The 12,793-nt window shown below is 39.6% G+C and overlaps 3 protein-coding genes across 4 annotated transcripts; 2 read left to right on the plus strand and 1 right to left on the minus strand.

Annotated features, from left to right (window-relative positions):
• The first annotated feature begins 351 nt into the window (after positions 1 to 351).
• Positions 352 to 3,937, plus strand: LOC111808004 (glycerol-3-phosphate dehydrogenase [NAD(+)]). The gene is made up of 11 exons (XM_023693755.1): positions 352 to 559; positions 670 to 746; positions 836 to 908; positions 983 to 1,200; positions 1,279 to 1,389; positions 1,465 to 1,528; positions 1,610 to 1,647; positions 1,730 to 1,850; positions 3,177 to 3,231; positions 3,324 to 3,372; positions 3,518 to 3,937. Exons 1-11 carry the CDS (start codon positions 373 to 375, stop codon positions 3,692 to 3,694), a joined length of 1,170 nt encoding a protein of 389 aa, XP_023549523.1. The 5' UTR covers positions 352 to 372; the 3' UTR covers positions 3,695 to 3,937.
• A 1,072-nt stretch (positions 3,938 to 5,009) lies between these two features.
• On the minus strand, positions 5,010 to 5,417 carry LOC111809316. Its single transcript, XM_023695756.1, has one exon. The coding sequence runs from the start codon at positions 5,415 to 5,417 to the stop codon at positions 5,010 to 5,012; it is 408 nt and encodes a 135-aa protein (XP_023551524.1).
• A 2,315-nt stretch (positions 5,418 to 7,732) lies between these two features.
• On the plus strand, positions 7,733 to 12,673 carry LOC111809100 (E3 ubiquitin-protein ligase RGLG2). 2 transcript variants are annotated; one of them, XM_023695448.1, is made up of 12 exons: positions 7,733 to 8,025; positions 8,606 to 8,880; positions 9,308 to 9,392; positions 9,484 to 9,624; positions 9,700 to 9,813; positions 9,899 to 9,996; positions 10,704 to 10,783; positions 10,886 to 10,991; positions 11,188 to 11,315; positions 11,575 to 11,767; positions 12,242 to 12,298; positions 12,390 to 12,673. In XM_023695448.1, exons 2-12 carry the CDS (start codon positions 8,626 to 8,628, stop codon positions 12,468 to 12,470), a joined length of 1,338 nt encoding a protein of 445 aa, XP_023551216.1. In that variant the 5' UTR covers positions 7,733 to 8,025; positions 8,606 to 8,625; the 3' UTR covers positions 12,471 to 12,673. The 2 variants fall into 2 exon arrangements, with proteins under 2 accessions (XP_023551216.1, XP_023551215.1); XM_023695447.1 differs by having other exon boundaries at positions 7,733 to 7,979.
• The last annotated feature ends 120 nt before the right edge of the window (positions 12,674 to 12,793 follow it).

The raw sequence follows: 12,793 nt of genomic DNA on the forward strand, positions 1-12,793 counted from the left end.
GAATGGCGCAGTGCCAAAAAGAGCAACAGGTTTTTGTCTCGAAATCGGAGGTTTAAATATTCATATTCACTGCTTATTAATACTCGTTCCAATTTTTGTCAGTAAATTTGTATGTTAGAGTCAAACAAACTCATCTGATCTGATGTGAGTCGTGTAGAGCAGAGCTTAGAGTGGATCGCCAGATTTAACATGATGCACAGATGTGCTTTGTTTCTCACGAAACGTGTATGGCAACTCCGCCCCTTGGAGGAGCCCTTTCAATCTCCCAATTTCTCTTATATTCTATTTCTTCTTCTTCTTCTTCCTTCTCCCTTGTAATTCTCTCCACCTCTTCTTCCCCATTTTCTCCATTCTCTCTCTCCCTCTTCTTCCATGGCCCTCGGAATCGAAGCTCGACTGCGTTCTAGCAATGGGGTGTGTGTTATGCCGCCCGATTCCCATTTCTCCGATGATGGGGTTTCTCGCAAATCCAAAGTTACCGTCGTTGGAAGTGGCAATTGGGGCAGTGTGGCGGCCAAACTCATCGCCTCTAATGCCGCTAGGCTGAGCTCTTTCCATGGTGTTGTCTTGAACTTCTTCTGAAATCTCATGATTTGTTTGTTATTGTTGCTGGATTTCTATTTTCCCCCTTTGCATTTTGAATTATTCGTTACTTTTATTGGATTCCAGATGAGGTTAGAATGTGGGTGTATGAGGAGACTCTGCCCACTGGTGAGAAGTTAACTGATGTTATCAACCTCAACAATGTAATGTTCCGTCGATTCATTATGACCACTTTCCATTTTATGAACTTTAGAGCGTTACAGATTAGTGATTCTTGGACCTTTATTAACAGGAGAATGTTAAGTATCTCCCTGGTATAAAGCTTGGCATGAATGTTATTGCAGATCCAGACCTAGAAAATGCAGGTCTCATTCTAATCTTTCTGAGTTAACGTGGTGAATCTGCCATGAATTGTGACTCTAATGGGTTGAAATCTCAGTGAAGGATGCTAATATGTTGGTGTTTGTGACTCCCCATCAATTTGTGGAGGGGATATGCAAGAGAATGGTTGGAAAGATAAGGAGAGATGTAGAAGCTATTTCACTCATCAAAGGAATGGAGGTGAAGAAGGATGGTCCATGCATGATTTCTTCCCTCATCTCCCAGGAATTGGGTATCAATTGTTGTGTTCTTATGGGGGCGAACATAGCAAACGAGGTCCTAAAACTTGTTGTCCCAATTTTCAGGTCATTTCTTGTTCCGTTTTGTTTTATGATTCTTGAACTGTTCATGCAGATTGCTGTGGAGAAATTCAGTGAAGCAACAGTGGGCTACAGGGAGAACATGAGTGAGATAGCTGAAATATGGGTTCAACTTTTCAGCACTTCCTATTTTGTTGTTACTCCTGTAAGTACAGTTCATGACCTCATGTTTTATTCAAGCAATCCTTGTGTTACCCTTCTAATGGTAGAATATTCAAAGGTCCAAGATGTTGAAGGAGTTGAAATGTGTGGAACCCTTAAGAATGTTGTGGCATTAGCAGCAGGTTAATCATAAACCTTCATCATTTGGCTTCACTTTTGCTGCTTATAATGAGCAACAGCCTTGAAAAATTTGAACATGACAGGTTTTGTTGATGGTTTGGAGATGGGAAATAACACGAAGGTACAAAAATTAGTTCTAAAAGTTCAAAAGGTAACAACCTGAATGTTTATCATATTTTGACTATTTTCACTCAATTGGGTAGGCTGCAATTATGAGAATCGGTTTGAGAGAGATGAGGATGATATCCAAGCTTCTGTTTTCATCTGTCAAGGACAGTACTTTCTTTGAGAGTTGTGGAGTAGCTGATCTGATTACAACGTGCTGTATGGATAAATTCTTCATTCCTGTTGTTCTTCTTCCATACTCTGTTTGTGTCTGTCTCACTCAGTAGAACTGGGATATCCCACATCGGTTGGAGAGGGGAACAAAACATATCTGTTAGCGGTAGATTTGGCTTGTTACAGATGGTATCAGAGCCAGACACGGTGTGATGTGCCAGTGAGGACACTGGGCCCCAAGCGGGGTGGATTATGAGATCCCACATCGGTTGGACTCACTGGGGCCCCAAGCGGGGTGGATTATGAGATCCCACATCGGTTGGACTCACTGGGGCCCCAAGCGGGGTGGATTATGAGATCCCACATCGGTTGGACTCACTGGGGCCCCAAGCGGGGTGGATTATGAGATCCCACATCGGTTGGACTCACTGGGCCCCCAAGCGGGGTGGATTATGAGATCCCACATCGGTTGGACTCACTGGGCCCCCAAGCGGGGTGGATTATGAGATCCCACATCGGTTGGACTCACTGGGCCCCCAAGCGGGGTGGATTATGAGATCCCACATCGGTTGGACTCACTGGGCCCCCAAGCGGGGTGGATTATGAGATCCCACATCGGTTGGACTCACTGGGCCCCCAAGCGGGGTGGATTATGAGATCCCACATCGGTTGGACTCACTGGGCCCCCAAGCGGGGTGGATTATGAGATCCCACATCGGTTGGACTCACTGGGCCCCCAAGCGGGGTGGATTATGAGATCCCACATCGGTTGGACTCACTGGGCCCCCAAGCGGGGTGGATTATGAGATCCCACATCGGTTGGACTCACTGGGCCCCCAAGCGGGGTGGATTATGAGATCCCACATCGGTTGGACTCACTGGGCCCCCAAGCGGGGTGGATTATGAGATCCCACATCGGTTGGACTCACTGGGCCCCCAAGCGGGGTGGATTATGAGATCCCACATCGGTTGGACTCACTGGGCCCCCAAGCGGGGTGGATTATGAGATCCCACATCGGTTGGACTCACTGGGCCCCCAAGCGGGGTGGATTATGAGATCCCACATCGGTTGGACTCACTGGGCCCCCAAGCGGGGTGGATTATGAGATCCCACATCGGTTGGACTCACTGGGCCCCCAAGCGGGGTGGATTATGAGATCCCACATCGGTTGGACTCACTGGGCCCCCAAGCGGGGTGGATTATGAGATCCCACATCGGTTGGAGAGGGAAACGAAGTATTCCTTACAAGGGTGTGGAAACCTCTTCCTAGTAGACCGTTTTAAAATCGTGAAGCTGACAAGTAACAGGCAAAAACGGAGTTGTTAGCGGTGGGTTTGGGCTGTTACAACAACTAATGTGTTTTTTGGCAGTGGGGGGAAGAAACAGGAAGGTGGCAGCAGCTTATGCCAAGAACGAAGGGAAAAGGTTAGTATTACTACTCAGAAACTTGGATCTTCAACATGGATGCTGCCATGTTTCATCATCGCTGTATATGATATTTGCCTTCTCCCATTTAGGTCCTTTGATGAACTTGAAGCAGTGATGCTACAGGGCCAAAAATTGCAGGTTTTTATAATCATTTAGATACTTTTAGAAAGACAATGTAATAGGACGAACAGGGAAGGAAGATGCCTGTTTGTTTCTTGATAAACAAATTCCAAGGATCCATTTCTGGTTACACTATCCTAACAGCTGATGTTACATTTTAAAGGGTGTCTCCACTGCAAAGGAGATGTACGAGGTTTTGAATCACCGAGGGTGGCTGGAGCTGTTTCCACTGTTTGCATCTGTCCACGAGATCTGTATCGGACACCTCTCCCCCTCGGCCATCGTCGAGTATAGCGAGCGCAAACCCAACTTCTGTGTTATTGATGGCCATGCTCAGTAATTCAAACAAGAAACTGAGAAAGTGTGTCAAAGTCAGACTGGGATTTGGTTCATCTTTAGAAGTACATGTACAGAGATTGCTGAGATTCTCAAAACTTTGAACTGTTTCAGATGTTCAAGAGAATCTCCTATTTTGTTGGAAGGTAAGAGTGGTTAGTGCTGTGTAACTCAAAGATCCAATTCTGTAAGTTCCTTAAATGGAAATTGATGATACATATCAGATCAAAACTTCTTTTCTGATTCATTCTCTAACCTCTAAGAATCTTCCAGTTGCAGTGACTTATTGATTAAACTCCCATCTGATGAATGTTATCGGATTGTATGAAGTCACTTCTTGATATAACCAATGTGAGAGATCCCACAATAGTTAGAGAGAGGAACGAAACATTTTTTATTTTTATTTGGGGTAGAAACCTCTCTAGTGACGCGTTTTAAAAATTCTTGAGGGAAGTCTGTAAGGAAAAGTTTAAAGAGGACAATATCTACTAGCGGTGAGCTCAGACTGACACAAATGGTATCAGAGCCAAGCCAGACACCGAGGGTGTGTTGAAACATTGTAAGATCCTGATCCCACATCGGTTGGAGAGGTAATCGAAACATTTTTTATAAGGGTATGGAAATCTATTTCTAATAGTCGTGTTTTAGAACTTTGAGTGAAGTCTAAAAGGACAAATCTAAAGAGGACCATATTTCGACCCTAGGCGTAGGTGTGTTAGGAGGTTCCTCATCCTCTCATTTTCAACTGCTACTATCCACCAAGCTGCCTTTGCATTCAATAGGGTGTCTCATTTTGCATTAATTTGATGGTTGAGCCATGGGCAGCACATATTGAATTCCTCCTCCCAAACTCCCACCACAAACTTTTTTTTTAATGATTTAAAAAAATTAAAATTAAAAAAAAAAATAATTTGGATCGTAAAGACGCAATTCAATGAAGTTCATAAAATACTTATCTTAATGAATTTAGGTAATATTTACAAAAAATACTAATAAATAAATAAATAAAGAGGATATTAAACTCACTTTTTTTCATTAAAAATCAACGAAAATACATAATAATAGCTAAATATGTCACTATTTTAATGACGTCACACAAATTTAATTTTTATGTATTAAATGTGGCCCCCATTATGACATAGAAGTCAAGATTATTTTACATGGATTGGAATTCAATCGTATTTAATTTATAGCCAAACTTTTTATATTTATTTTATTTTCTACATTAATTTTTCCATATATTTATTTTATAAATTTTTGGATAAAAGTAAACATCTAAAGCAGAGATCACATAAACAGAATTTAAGAAAAAAAAAAAATTAGTAATTAGGTAAAGCTGGGAGGGAGAAAGTTGGGGGGAAACTTTGAAGGGGATACTGATGGTGGTTCGGAAGGCATTTGATGGAGCTTGGATTGATCTGAAGAAACAAGTAATTTCCGGCGAAAAGATCTCCCAAATACGCTTCGCCATCTCTGAATCGCTTCAGAACCTTGGAAATGGAGCCTCCCATGGCATTCACCAGCCGCGATTTCCTGAAAAGCTTTCGGAGGCTAGGGATTCTGAGCTTCTTCAACCTCCTCCCGATCGAAGCCCTTCGCATTCTGAAACCTCCAAACCTCCTCTGTTCTCCTAGTCTGGATCTCGCAAACGCCGATTCCAATTCGTCGCTGTGCCGCAGTCTCCGGTACCGGAACTTGGCTGCGGATGCGATTTCTTGGTCCGCCATGAAGGATTTGGAAGAGAATCGAATTGGTCCGTTGAGAAGCAGTGAGAGGGCATTAAAAGGGAGAGATCGAGAGAGATTGTTGAGAGCATTAAATGGCTTGGCTACTGGAGGTTGGGATTTGCATTTTCTGATCTAATCGAGAATGCATGATCAATTATTGATCGAAGCAATAATGAATTTATTGTTGGCGTCAAATCGGTCCTGTTTGTTCGAAACTTGTTGATGATAGCAGCATGTCCCCCTACCTAGTTAGGAATTGGCGGAAGTTCGTAGAAGTAACGTGCCCACCAAACGGCGCGACAGGCTAGTTGAATATCACACGGGGCTTATCTTATTGATGTTCATACATTAACTACCATCATTAATATCCACACCGCCCTTTTTCTTTTTCTTTTTTTCTTTTTTCGACTGAGATTATATTCTCTGTCTTCAAATCTTACCTCATTTCGACCCACTCCACTCAATTTTTTTTTGGAGAGTATCTCTATCCCGATTCTGTAAGATCTCACGTTGGAGAGAAAAATGAAATATTTCTTATAAGAATGTGAAAACTTCTCCTTAGTAAACACGTGTATTGGAAATCCACAAGGGAAAGCTTACAGAAAATAATATTTGCTCGTAGTGGATTTTGAATATTGCAATGGTATAGAGCTAGACACGGGTAGTCTCCAACAAGGATGTTGGGGGCTTGGGTTGTTTCAATGGTATCAGAGCCTAGACATCGAGCAGTGTACCTGCGAGGATGCTGGCCCCAAGGGAGATAGATTGTGAGGTCGCACATTAGTTGTTACATGGTGTTGTGCTAACAAGGACGTTGGGGACTTGGGTTGTTGCAATGGTACCAGAGCCTAGACACGGGACAGTGATAGAGTGTGAGGATGCTGGCCACAAGAGAGATAGATTGTGAGGCCACACATTAGTTGTATAGGAGAACGAGTATATGCTAGCGGTGGATTTGAACTTTTATAACTCTCACAAAAAACAAAGGCAGGATTTCGAACATCGAACACTTTATTAATACTCTACTACTAGTTAATATTTAATTAGCTTATATTTTTCTTGTTGGTAGATATTAGTTGCTAGCTTGTATCCTGTTCGTTCGTTTTTGTTGGTAGGTATTAGTTGCTACCTTGTATCCTATTATGGTTGGTAGGTATTAGTTGCTAGCTTGTATCCTATTTGAGTCCATAAACTAATTAAATCCATATATATATATATTATTTGCCAATTGATTCCGTTTTCCCTCATTTTAAGTTTTTTTTTAGACTATTCCTCTTGAGTGGCCATTGCGCCAGTTATTATTTATTATTTATTTCCACGATATTAATTATTAAAAATAAAAGAGATAAACACGACTTATAATATAAAACATTATTTCAATGAAGGACTAAATAATATGTATATATTTTTTTTAAACTATCAATATATTGCTTCTGACTATTCAATTTAAATTATGTTTCTTTAATTATTTTGTACTTAAAATTCTCATTTTCACATTTTAATTTAAGAAATAAATAAATTACACCCATTTCAAAATTCAATGACATAAAATAAAATTAATATTGACTAATTAAAAGTTAACAAACGTGTCTATTAATTAATTAATTAAAAATGTCTCTCTATTCAAGGACATAAATTAAATTAAGTTTAATAAACTATGTTTCGTTCAAAATATAATATAAAAAATTAAATTTCTAACCTTTTGATTAAGAGGGTAATGTCTTAATTGATTTAGTTAGGCTCGTGTTATTACTTAAAATAAAAAATGGTAAGAAAAAAATATGTAAACATCATATTGACTAAATAATTCATCATCGACGAGAGATGAATGTTGTTGGAAGAGTGGCAGAATAAACCAACTGAAAATTTAAGAGTGAACGTCGTGGAGTTTAAAAGGAGAAGGTTGAGCTACTCAAGTGAACTGTCCTACCTTCAACGTAGAGACAAAAGGGAGAAGGTTGTGACGATGGTCTCATTATCCACACTTTTGGTTAGAGGAATGGAGGATCGACCCAAGTTTTCATGAGCGTTGGTAGGTCCAACAGTTCATCACATGAGTCGAGATCGGAGATCACTAACTCGTACGTATTGGAATTACTTATTTGTATAAATAATTTTGGGCATAATAAAATAATTTATCTAAATTAAAAAGAAAATAAAAATAAAAACTAGGGAGGAATCTGAAAGCAGGGGAGACTTTCCCAGGACCAGAGTGTCCTAATCAGCAGATCTCATGATGGCAAGCATGTTGGGTGGTGTAATATCCACTTCAAGCCGCTAAAATTGCGCTAAAGCTTCATAACTTTTTTGTTATAAAGGCATCGGATGTCTTCAATAATGCCCATTTTTTATTTATTTTTCTTCCAATTTTCAGCCTTCGCACGCCAATCGATCATGTGCTCCGCCTAAACCGAACCCCGTATTTTAGAGATACACCCACTTTACAAAACTCCACTGTTTCGCTTCAAATCCGCCATTGAAACCCAACTGTTCAACCCGTGCATCCATTTTTTTTTTTTTCTTTCAAGATGCTTCAGTTTCTTCCATCTGCTTCCTGCTGAGGTACTTTTATTAGGTTTTGCATCAAATCTGAGAAATCGCCCACAAGGTGTTTGTTGAAATGCCCTTTTCTTTTTCTAGCAGCTATTTAGAATTTGGGATTTTGGGTTTGGATTAGCTGATGCTTATGTACTCTTAGTGATTGAAAATTTGCAATGCTGGTAGCAAAGCTCAATCCATGGTGAAAAATTAGACAGACCCATGATTGTTTTTTGTTTAGGTTGTGCCGTGTTGAGTGAATTTTGGGTTTATTTACTTTCTATATTTGGCGTTTTCGTCGTTGGTAAATGAAGGGATATGGCTGAGGTGTCTGTAGACTAGACTTCGGTGTTGAAGAAACTTAACAGATAAGTTTATCTTCTAAGTCGGCTTGGCTTCACGGGTTTGCGTGAACCAGTCGTAGGTGCCGCCATTTGTTTTGGTTTCTGAATACGTTTTCAATTCGATATTTTCCCAGACACTTCGTCCTACAATTCCTACACGCGTCTCCCGTATTTAATTATGTGTTTTTTTCTTTTCCATCCTCGATATTGTAACAATTCCTTGTAGATCGGGATTTTGATTTCCCTACAATTTTCATATCTTGCATTGAGATTGATAGAGCAGGATTTTGTTGGGTTCTTCTGTAGAGACTTTTTTGTTGTGCTTGATGGGGGCCAAAAGTTCAAAGGAGGCCTCGACCTATCGCTCAACTTCTTCTTCCTCATGGGGTGGTGGTGGTGGTGGTGGTGGATATTCTCAATCGTCATATGGACATGAGACCCCAAGTTATGCGCCTCAGCAATCCTATTCTTCTCAGCAGTATTATACTTCACCTCAACAGTGCTATGGGAACGTTGATAATGGCAGGAGGTTGGATAGAAGGTACTCGAGGATTGCTGATAATTACAATACTTTAGAAGAGGTAATGTGTGGGTTTAGGGTTTGATTAGGGACTGGAACATATTTTATCCTTTTAGTGTGTATTCATTGAATCTTAGACTTAATTTGCATCTATTGAATCTGTTATTCTTTTCATAGCTTAAGGAACTGAAAGTAATTTGAGCGTTCTTAAATGAAAAATGATGCTGTAATTTGGGGGCTTTGCTTGGCTTCTTTCTGGGAAAAGAGAACGCTTTGTGTGTTTTTTTTCTTAGAAAATGTGCTTATTTACGAGCCAAAATTTCAAAACTGAATAAAAAGAAGTTTTTAGAAACCTGTTATTCATTTGGAAATTGGATTTGAAAAGTATTTTTGAATAGTAGACATTGGTGAAGGAAAAGTTCAATTTTTAGAAATAAACCATCATCAAACCGAGGCTTAGAGGGTGAAGTAATCTTCTGTTCTTTCAGGTAACAGAAGCTCTTGCGCGGGCTGGCCTGGAGTCTTCCAATCTTATTGTTGGCATTGATTTCACCAAGAGCAATGAGTGGACAGGTGAAGCATTAATTTCTGAGCCCAAAATTGCAAAATATTGCCTATTATTTGTGGTGGGACATTCTAAGTTGACCTTTATATTTTCAAATAGGTGCAATCTCGTTTAATAGACGAAGTCTACATCACATTGGAGACCACCCAAATCCTTATCAACAGGCAATATCAATTATTGGAAAAACATTGGCTGCTTTTGACGATGATAACTTAATTCCCTGCTTTGGGTTTGGAGATGGTTGGTATCTGTTCTTTTCTTTGCAGAACTCTTGATCAATAAAAAATGTTGGTGCTGACTTTTCTGAATTGGCAGCGTCAACTCATGATCAAGACGTCTTCAGTTTCTTCCCAGAGGAGAGGTTTTGCAATGGATTTGAAGAAGTATTAAGTCGTTACCAAGAAATTGCCCCACATCTACGACTTGCAGGTTTGTCGTATACATCTACGGTTTCTTTCTTATATTTGAAGAACTTGTCCCTTTGATATGGATTTTGATCCTGGATTTGTGATAGGACCAACATCATTTGCACCTGTTATTGAAATGGCGATGACCATTGTTGAGCAGAGTGGTGGTCAGTACCATGTTTTGCTAATAATTGCTGATGGACAGGTAGGTCTAAATGTCTGATTCCCTGCTTTTAATACGTTGAGTTAGGTACTAGAAGGTGTTAAACGAAGCAACTTGCTTGTTTTCTTCTTCTACTATTACTATTGGTTTGCTGCTACTAAGGTAGAAAATGAAATTTAGAGGGACTGACGTCTTCTGGAACCTAAAAAAGTGGTGGTAGTGTCACGGGCGGTGTGTACAGTGCTCAATGATAATAAAAATTAATATAATGACAACATTCTTGGGATGTTTTGCGAAAATTGGGAACGTGTTTGAACTTTTTGAAAAATAAGTTATAAAAACCTGTCTAGTTTGCGCGTTTATGAGTTAGTGATTTGTAAAAATTAGTATGTAATATGAAAGGTGGATATCATCAACCTCGGTCTGTGTAATCTATGAGATTAGCTAACCCATACCTTAGGATGAACAAACTTGCATTTGAAATATAGAATTATTGTAAGCCTAGTTTACACAAGCTTGCCTGTGGGCCGAATACCCATAATGTCCAAGGGAATGGTTCTTCAATTACCATCTTCCTATCAGACATGCATGGATGAAAAAAGGGGGACAGGACGGGGCAGATTCATAGTGTTATCTAAGAATCTCTATGCTCTCATCACAGCTACATGTTTCTTGCTCGGACTTTTGTTTAAGTAATTGGATTATCTGTTTGCTTCTTCACGTCTTTTAAATGTGTTCCCCTAGCTCAGGTGACTAGAAGTGTAGATACAGAACGTGGGAGGCTTAGTCCACAGGAACAAAAGACTGTTGATGCCATTGTTGAAGCAAGGTGAAAATGGAGTTCTTGCATTCCTCCTGCTCCCCTCTTTACTCTAAAGCTCTAAGCACTTGTATCCATGTAATAATAATATATGCTTTCATTTCACTGCAGCAAGCTCCCTCTCTCCATTGTTTTAGTTGGAGTTGGAGATGGTCCCTGGGATATGATGAGAGAATTTGACGACAATATCCCATCGCGTGCATTTGATAATTTTCAGGTTAGTACTCTTATTTCAATCCATCTTTACTTGCATACCGACATACCTATTCGTGTGTGCCCACATAAATACGTACATATGCATATGATATATGAATACGCAAACTCAGATGCTTACTTCGCAGTTGTTATATTTTCCTCTTCCGTCCAGGTTCTGTTTTATTTTTTCATTAACTTCTCTCTCTGTGTGTGTCTAGTTTGTGAATTTCACGGAAATTATGTCAAAGAATATACCTACATCTCGGAAAGAAACCGAGTTTGCTCTTGCAGCATTAATGGAGATTCCAGCCCAGTACAAAGCTACAATAGAACTTGGTATTTTGGGGTAAGATACTATTTCCATTTTTTTGCGTCGGAAGTAATTGTTTTTGTAGATTGATTATTATTATCTCTTCATATTGTACCTCAAATTTATGAAAACTTTATATCAAGTTACAAATTATCTTTTCTGATATTAAGTTCAATCAAATGGGAAACAGTTCTTGCTTAGAACTTATCTATAAATTTTTTAGGAACGGGTTTCAAAAATAATCCTCATGTCTCTCGTTCGTTTCCATTGATGACGTTTTTGTGTACTCGAGCAGTGGTTGCAAGGGCGTATCTCCCCAGAGAGTTGCACTTCCTCCACCGGTCTATGGCACAACAACTTCTTTTAGTAGTTCAAAGCCTACCTGGTCTTCCAGTTATGAGCCAAGCGTGCCTTCTTTCCCCGGAAACGGACATCCTACTACTACTAGTACAGCTCCTCCTGTAGCAAGCTCAACTTATGATAACCAGGTTTGTTAGATATTAATCTTGGCCGTCATGATTTCTTTACCCTTTTTTTTTTTTAAATTTTCTGTAAATTAAATGGAATATGCTTATCGTATAATGCAATATTTCATACTACTAATTGCACTTCGACTTCAATTCAAATTGAGCGTCCTTGTTGTTTGGCCTCGTGCAACAATTACTACTTCTTTGTGTTTCGTATGTTTTCTGTTATGAAAAATTGTCGTCATTTTATTTAATAGCATGTTCGTTATGCATAATCTGAAACCGAATCTGGTCTGGCCGTACCATTGCTGGTTTGATTATCTGACCCTTTATCACTGTCTCGAACATAACATAGCTCAAATGATTAATACATATGCTCTCGAGTAGAGAAAACCTCTAGAATGATTAGTAACTTTAGCAACTCAATGAAATTTCACCCTTATTTTCTTACTTTTGAATCGGAGAAGGGGCTAACATTCTACTGTTCTTGAACAGCTCTGCCCCATTTGCCTCAGCAATCCAAAGGATATGGCTTTCGGCTGTGGACATCAGGTGATATTTATGAAAATTTCTTTAAACTATGGATGGAAAGAACATGAATCAAGAATCCAAAGTTGAATGTTTGTGTGTTTGTTCATCACAGACGTGTTGTGAATGCGGACAAGATCTCCAGACATGTCCGATATGCAGGAGCACCATCCACACCAGGATAAAGCTCTACTGAAGCGTCTCTGCTTACTTTGCTGTAATTCTTTGTAATTTATTCCCTTGATTGAATCCATTGGTCCATGCATGTTTGGGTTATGTTCTTCAAATACACCATGCGAGCTGGCCATGGAATTGCATAGTCGACAAATTTGTAGAACCCGCGTTCCAGTTTAGTCATACTCGATGCGATCTTCGAACTGGTTTGGATTAACTTTTTAAGTGTTATTTTTCCTTTTTGTACTTAAAAAAACATTCTTTAAGCTCTTAGAAAGTCGATCCAAATAATCCGTTCATGTACACGCAAACACGCCAAGATGGTAATTTGTTAGAAATAATATT

The sequence above is a fragment of the Cucurbita pepo genome, chromosome LG13, assembly GCF_002806865.2.
Source record: "Cucurbita pepo subsp. pepo cultivar mu-cu-16 chromosome LG13, ASM280686v2, whole genome shotgun sequence".
Lineage (NCBI taxonomy): Eukaryota > Viridiplantae > Streptophyta > Magnoliopsida > Cucurbitales > Cucurbitaceae > Cucurbita > Cucurbita pepo.